The 6,256-nt window shown below is 41.7% G+C and overlaps 2 protein-coding genes across 3 annotated transcripts in view; one reads left to right on the top strand and one right to left on the bottom strand.

Moving 5' to 3' along the window:
* The window catches only part of ada2a (adenosine deaminase 2a), a 7,628-nt gene extending 4,191 nt beyond the window's left edge, over positions 1–3,437 (top strand). Inside the window, exons 4-10 of the mRNA XM_020603028.1 lie at positions 668–881; positions 970–1,097; positions 1,207–1,297; positions 1,516–1,624; positions 2,087–2,244; positions 2,358–2,560; positions 2,669–3,437. Of these exons, the coding sequence (XP_020458684.1) occupies positions 668–881; positions 970–1,097; positions 1,207–1,297; positions 1,516–1,624; positions 2,087–2,244; positions 2,358–2,560; positions 2,669–2,759 (994 nt within the window). The 3' untranslated portion in view covers positions 2,760–3,437. The remainder of the gene's footprint in view (positions 1–667; positions 882–969; positions 1,098–1,206; positions 1,298–1,515; positions 1,625–2,086; positions 2,245–2,357; positions 2,561–2,668) is intronic.
* On the bottom strand, positions 3,219–5,745 carry ribc2 (RIB43A domain with coiled-coils 2). Of its 2 annotated transcripts, none has more exons than XM_020603029.1 (7): positions 5,556–5,745; positions 5,340–5,421; positions 4,809–5,105; positions 4,598–4,716; positions 3,969–4,187; positions 3,682–3,848; positions 3,219–3,594 (listed from the first exon to the last, which is right to left on the bottom strand). In XM_020603029.1, exons 1-7 carry the CDS (start codon positions 5,670–5,672, stop codon positions 3,525–3,527), a joined length of 1,071 nt encoding a protein of 356 aa, XP_020458685.1. In that variant the 5' UTR covers positions 5,673–5,745; the 3' UTR covers positions 3,219–3,524. The 2 variants fall into 2 exon arrangements, with proteins under 2 accessions (XP_020458685.1, XP_020458686.1); XM_020603030.1 differs by having other exon boundaries at positions 3,685–3,848.
* Positions 5,746–6,256: the final 511 nt, after the last annotated feature.

Raw genomic sequence — 6,256 nt, 5'->3', positions numbered from 1 at the left:
GGGGCTGAATAATTTTGCACGCCCAATTTTTCAGTTTTTTATTTGTTAAAAACGTTTGAAATATCCAATAAATTTCGTTCCACTTCATGATTGTGTCCCACTTGTTGTTGATTCTTCACAAAAAATTACAGTTTTATATCTTTATGTTTGAAGCCTGAAATGTGGCAAAAGGTCGCAAAGTTCAAGGGGGCCGAATACTTTCGCAAGGCACTGTATGTAGCTGGAGAGGACAAAGAGACATCTATAACATCCTTGAAGCTGCATATTGAAAACTATTTATATTTGTCTGCGTTTGTAAAGGCTGTTTTTATGTGTTATGCCCATCTGTGATAGCATAGGCTAATTTATTATAATATGAAATGTACCAGTATGTATGTTACAGGTGCTTGTGCCGGTGACCTTAAATGCACCTCTAATTTATCATCATGTTCAGAAAAAGTAAGACATTATAGATACTAGGGCTTCTTTTCTTCTCTTATCAAGAAGGCCTGAGGCCTTTTACATCGTTTAGCACCTTTTTTCTCTTTACACTGAAGGTGAACTTCTACAAAGAACTGCTGAGTATTAAATAACGCATCTGTTCGAACCTCAGTAGAATGTAAACAAGATAATATCGGTGGTGATAAATGAACTGCAAATGACACCGTCTTTCTATTTGCACTCTCAGCATCATGGGCAACCTGACACTCTTCACTCAGCAGGATCCAGAAACTGTGTACCCCAGCCAGGATGCAGTATGGGACAGGTTTGAACAGACCTTCCTTGCACTGTGGGGTCTGGTCACATATGCTCCTGTATTCAGAGACTATTATTACCGAGGCCTTACCCAGTTCTACATGGATAATGTCATGTATCTGGAACTGCGAGCTTTACTCCCAGGGGTAATATAATGTTGTGTTTAGTGTGTACAGTGCATTAACTTGTCTGTTACTTTGTCACCGTTTTAATGTTGATCTCCACCCCCCCCAGATATATGAGTTGGATGGCAGCACTCATGACACAGCCTGGACTCTGAAGACCTACCAGGAGATCACCAGACAGTTCACAGCAGACCACCCAGACTTCTTTGGAGCAAGAGTCATCTTCACTGTCCATAGGTGACTCCTTAGAATGCCTTATTTTACATATTAGTCTGTGTACTGTTTGTTAGCTCACTAGTAGTTATGTCGATATACTTATCAGTCACACCAAAACACTGTGCTTCAGGGGAGTGAATATATCCGTGATGACTGCAGCTGTGGAGGAGGCTATGAAGCTGCAGAGGGACTTCCCAGATATCATGGCTGGCTTTGACCTGGTCAGAGGCACCACAATTTATTGGATGTAGTGTTAAGCAGCAACAGTTTCAAGTTGGCACAGTTTGTACTGAATGATTTTTGTTTCACTTGCAATGCACACAAGTTAAAATGTAATTCAGCTGTTCTAAATCACTGATACAAAACTTGCTCAACCATCACTTGGATGCGGCTGATGTAATTAGTTGGAAGTGTGGTCACCTTCTCTCTGCATGTACAGGTTGGCCGCGAGGACAGAGGCAGACCCCTGTGGTACTTCAGAGATGCCTTGTCACTTCCTGTAGAGAGAGGAGTCACACTTCCTTTCTTTTTCCATGCTGGAGAGACGGGTGAGCTCATCAGTGCCTGATGTGTGGAGCAGCTTCAGTAACTTCATTACAACAGTAATTAATGCTTTTTCTGTGCATAGCAAGAGTGTGTTATAGAAGCACAGACCCCATTTTTGTGTTTGAGTATTTTATTTATCACACCCTGAAAATAAAGTTTGTTCTTGAAGATTACCATGACCAGTTTAAGAGTTAAATCAAATGTTAGTGTGAAAAGGTTACAGAGCAGTACATATATTTTTATTTTGCTGTTAAGGTGTTATAGCCCTAAATCAAAAATAAGGTACCGTGTAAATCAAACCATAAGCATCTGTCAGAAAATTCATAGTTTCTTTTTGTCCTGCCACCTAAATTTCTGCAAAACCAATGAGATGAAATCTTTATCAAGTGTGTGATCCAGGAGAGCAAAGACCAATCATTTCTGAACAAGTCCCTGTTTCATAAGAACATCTCTACTACATAAAGATCTTGAGGGCACAGAGGTCGACCAGAACTTGCTGGATGCTCTTTTGCTGAACACTTCACGCATTGGCCATGGATTTGCTCTGCTTCGCCACCCAGTGGCCAAAGACATATCGAGGAAACGAGAGGTGGCTGTGGAAGTATGCCCCATCTCCAACCAGGTACTTGGTCATCCTGTGAACCATACTGTGCAGCTACTAGAGTTTATTACTTAATGTAAGTGAATTGATGTTGCATCCTGTAAACAAATATCTCCTTTCATATGGTCCTTCAGGTGCTGAAGTTGGTAAATGATCTGCGAAATCATCCAGCAGCTGCTCTGATGTCAGAGAGCCACCCTGTGGTCATCAGTGCTGATGACCCTGCCATGTTCGGTGCCTCTGGCCTCTCTTATGACTTCTACGAAGCTTTTGTGGGCTTCGGTGGGCTTAGATCCCACATAGGCTCTCTGAAACAGCTGGCCATAAACTCTATCAGGTGATATTCAGCTGGGATTTACAAATTTACCTTGAACGGTGGTGTGCTCACATGCTTGAGGCCAAAGTCAGCTGACAGTCCACTAACATTTCCCCATCTATCTTTCAGGTATAGTTCTTTGACTCGAAAGCAACAGGAGAAAGCACTGGCCCTCTGGCAGAGAAGATGGGATAAGTTTGTCTCTGAAAATGCCTTTTAGAAATAAAGCTGTAACATTGTTTAAACGCCGTCTTTAGGGGAATCTTTGAATGCCTTTATGTTTCTCTGAGAAAGGAATTACTATTGGCATATGTGAAATATAAATGGAAGATAAACAGTGCTGCACAGATGAGCAGTTTAATGGTAGGAGCAAATATGGGACAATAAGACAGCACTGGGGTAAATAATAAAATGAATGGTGAGCTGACCAGTGTGAACCAGATCTGGGCTGTTTATGTATGACAAGTTTTATAAGTATTTGCACTTAAAGGTTCAGGTTTGCCTACTTTTTGGGGACAATACAGGTATCAAGTGCTGTTTGATTTCTCTTTGTAGTGTGTTGGTGGCTTGCTTCTGCTTTGTAAAAGTGCATTACGTCGTTTGTTAAGATGGGAACAAAATCCTGTAGGCTCCGAAACAATGCATTTGAGAGACATAATAAATGTGTTACATAGTCTTATAGGGTCTTTCACTTAAATGTGAATTGTTTTAGATTTTAATCTGTAATGGATTTATACATGGGCTTAGCTGACCTTTGCTCCGAGAGGCACCTTTCATTTTTGGATTGAAGCAAGAACAAAGATTCTTTAATGATCATTGTGAGAATTATCTAGATGTATTTAAATGCTGTGAAATGTCTAAACAAATTTTGATGTAACTAAAGACAACTGTTGATTGACTGTTGTTGAGTTTATTCTGTTCTTCTAATGTAGCACCATTATCACTGCTTATCTGCTGTAACGAGTGAGCCATCGGTGCAGATCCATCATCTGCTGCATGTGTTGAATTTGGAGAAGAAACTCTCATCAATGTGTCCTCTTTCAATGTCCGGCTCCCTTAAAACAACAGAAGTTTAGAAACACAGTGAGGCAATATACTCTGTGTGGAATTGAATGAAATATTGTTTTGGAAATTTCACTGACTGTTGTTTGTGCGTTTCGGCCAGCTTAATGTTGGTGCTGTCCAGGTGCCGTCTCAGCTGCTTGTTCAGTTTTGCCTGCTGCCTTTCTATTAGCAGAGCTGTACGAGCCGAGTCTAAGCGAATGCGATCATGTCCCTCCTCTTCCCTCTTCTTCTCTAATTCCATCCTCTGCCGATGCACAGATGACACGGGGACACACACCATCAGGGAACAGGTTCCTATTGACTGATTTCTGAATTATCCAATAAAAACTGCATATTGTTTTAGTGTCATTTGTTCCTGTTTTACCTTTTTCTCCTCTATTTGATGTTTCTGGAACTGGATGACCTGCTGCAGGCTTTCTGGACGGACTTTCCTGTCATTGCTGGGACAAAGGCCGGGCACTCCCACCTTGCCCAGGCTAGGCCCAACATCTACACCTGTCAGCTGTCCTGGCATGTGGTTCATAATTTCCGCTAGATTGTCCTGGTCGTTATGTGCCTGCTCCTGGCGACGTGTTTCCTCAGCCTTTGCCAAAACCCAGTGAAAAAGTGAGTGACAGAAAATGTAATGTTAAACCCCATAGTCTGGTTTTAGTCTAATTCTCAGTTTTAACTTAATATATTTTAACACCACATGAAATAAACCTAAAACAGGCATTAGGTGAACAGATCCATCAAAGGCCGGTACAGCCCAGGTCACCTCTGTATATTCCCTTCATACATCAAGTCGTGTGCTTATGTGTTTGCTGTATATAAGACTAGCAAATAGTTTTCCTAAGACAGAACTCCTTTGTATGCTCTTGTTAAATGTCATTCAAGGTGATGCCATTAAAATGTGTGCATCTCATGGTGTGTCTCAGGATGCGTAAGCTTTAGCCCTCCTGTTGCATTAAGGATTTTAATCAGACAGTCTGAGCAACAACCAGGATTACTTGCCTTGGCCAGATTGTAGTCTTTAATGGCAATGGCTGCTGCTTTTCTTCTCTCCATCTCAAGGTTCTGAAGCTGTAGAGCTTTGCTGTCCAGTTCTTCTCTGCTGTGGTCATATCGCTGCTCTGAAGATCAGTAGAAAAAAAATGAAGTGAGCTTATGTTTTGTGTGTATGAGTTGAGATGTGCGTATCCTGTATAGGATCAGACAAACTTACCTTCCAGCTTTAGCTGATGCCTTTCTGCTGCCTGCTCCCTCTGCTGCTGGCTGAGCCACTCTCTGAGCTGCTCCCTCTGTCTCTGGCATCTGCTTTTACTCTCCAGGTCTTCGCCCACCAGTCCAGGGAGCATCATCTGTGCATCACCTAAGTTGTTCAAGTCATACTCCCGCTGGCTCCAAGGCTGCTGGTACTGATGCCGGTAGTTAACCACAGCCTTTTCCATCGCTTGCTTCTCCTTCATTTGTCTGTTATGGAGAATGCAAGCTACTTTGCTATTATGGAGCATATCAGCATCTAAATAGAGATAAAGCACATGGCCACACACATGCATCAAGCTGCACTTTATGATTGTCCAGTGTCAGTGCAATTCATGTGTATACGTGTTCAAAACAGAGACCTCATTTTATTATTAGCTACAGTTTTCAGTTGATAACTGCTAGGCTATTATTCTGTGATAATTTGTTATTCCAGGACATAGGGTACACTGATTTAAAAATGTTAAACATTAGGGAACAAGCTTTAACTCACCGTAGGCGTTTTGTTTCTCTCTTTCGGCCTCTTCTTGTTTCTTCTTCTCATTTACCTGCGCGTCTAGTCCTTCCTTGTCGACCTTAAAAACGCAGCACAGCTAGCTTGAACGTCTATTAAATGCATTTCGGTATCTGTTTCAATACATGTGTTAACACTGAGAGCTACACTACACTGCTAAGGTCACATGTAGTTCCAGTCCAAATACACACTCACCCCAATAGTCCTGGTTTTGTCGTTAAAAATCCGCTCTCGTCTTTCAGTCTCTCTGTTGCGACGCCTCTGCAGACTTGTCCTAGCAATGCGGTCTGACAGTAACTCAGCGTTAAGCATCTTGACTTACAAACTGTACATTAATTGTGCGGTGATAAACCTGAAACGGACTCTAGACAAACCTAGATGTCAAACACACCGGTTGCTAAGAGACTGCCTTTTCGTGAGTCTACGTACGATGTCGGCTCTTTCCGCGGTATTCGACGTCATAGCCAATGAAAAAGCACGCATCGCTACATGGAGGCTAATGATTGAAGCCCTGTTGCTATGTCATGGTTGCACCTTGTAAAGTAAAAAATAAATACATAAATCAAATAAAGCTGAGGCTTTGAGTCGGTTTAAAAATAAATCAATAAAGAAATAATCACAGTTTAGGGCCCTGCACTTAATACACTAACACAGATGTGGTGCATCTGTTAAGAGCAGCAGGACAAAAACCATGTCTCTGTCCTCTACCACTCGAATAAAGGCCCAATCATTCGGAGCAATAACACCTTTGGATTATCTGCAGGATTATCAGCAAGTAAGACACTGCTTGACCTTATTTTATGCTGTTTAAAATTAAAAGCCCATTGATGGATATATGTTAGGCTACTACTTGGTGTGTCCATCAATAGTAGCATATAAAGGCAATTGCACAAACT

Source organism: Monopterus albus, unplaced genomic scaffold (genome assembly GCF_001952655.1).
Source record: "Monopterus albus unplaced genomic scaffold, M_albus_1.0 scaffold59.1, whole genome shotgun sequence".
In the NCBI taxonomy this organism is placed as follows: Eukaryota; Metazoa; Chordata; class Actinopteri; order Synbranchiformes; family Synbranchidae; genus Monopterus; species Monopterus albus.
Note: the sequence above shows the minus strand (reverse complement) of the source record. Positions and strands in the feature narration are given on the sequence as shown.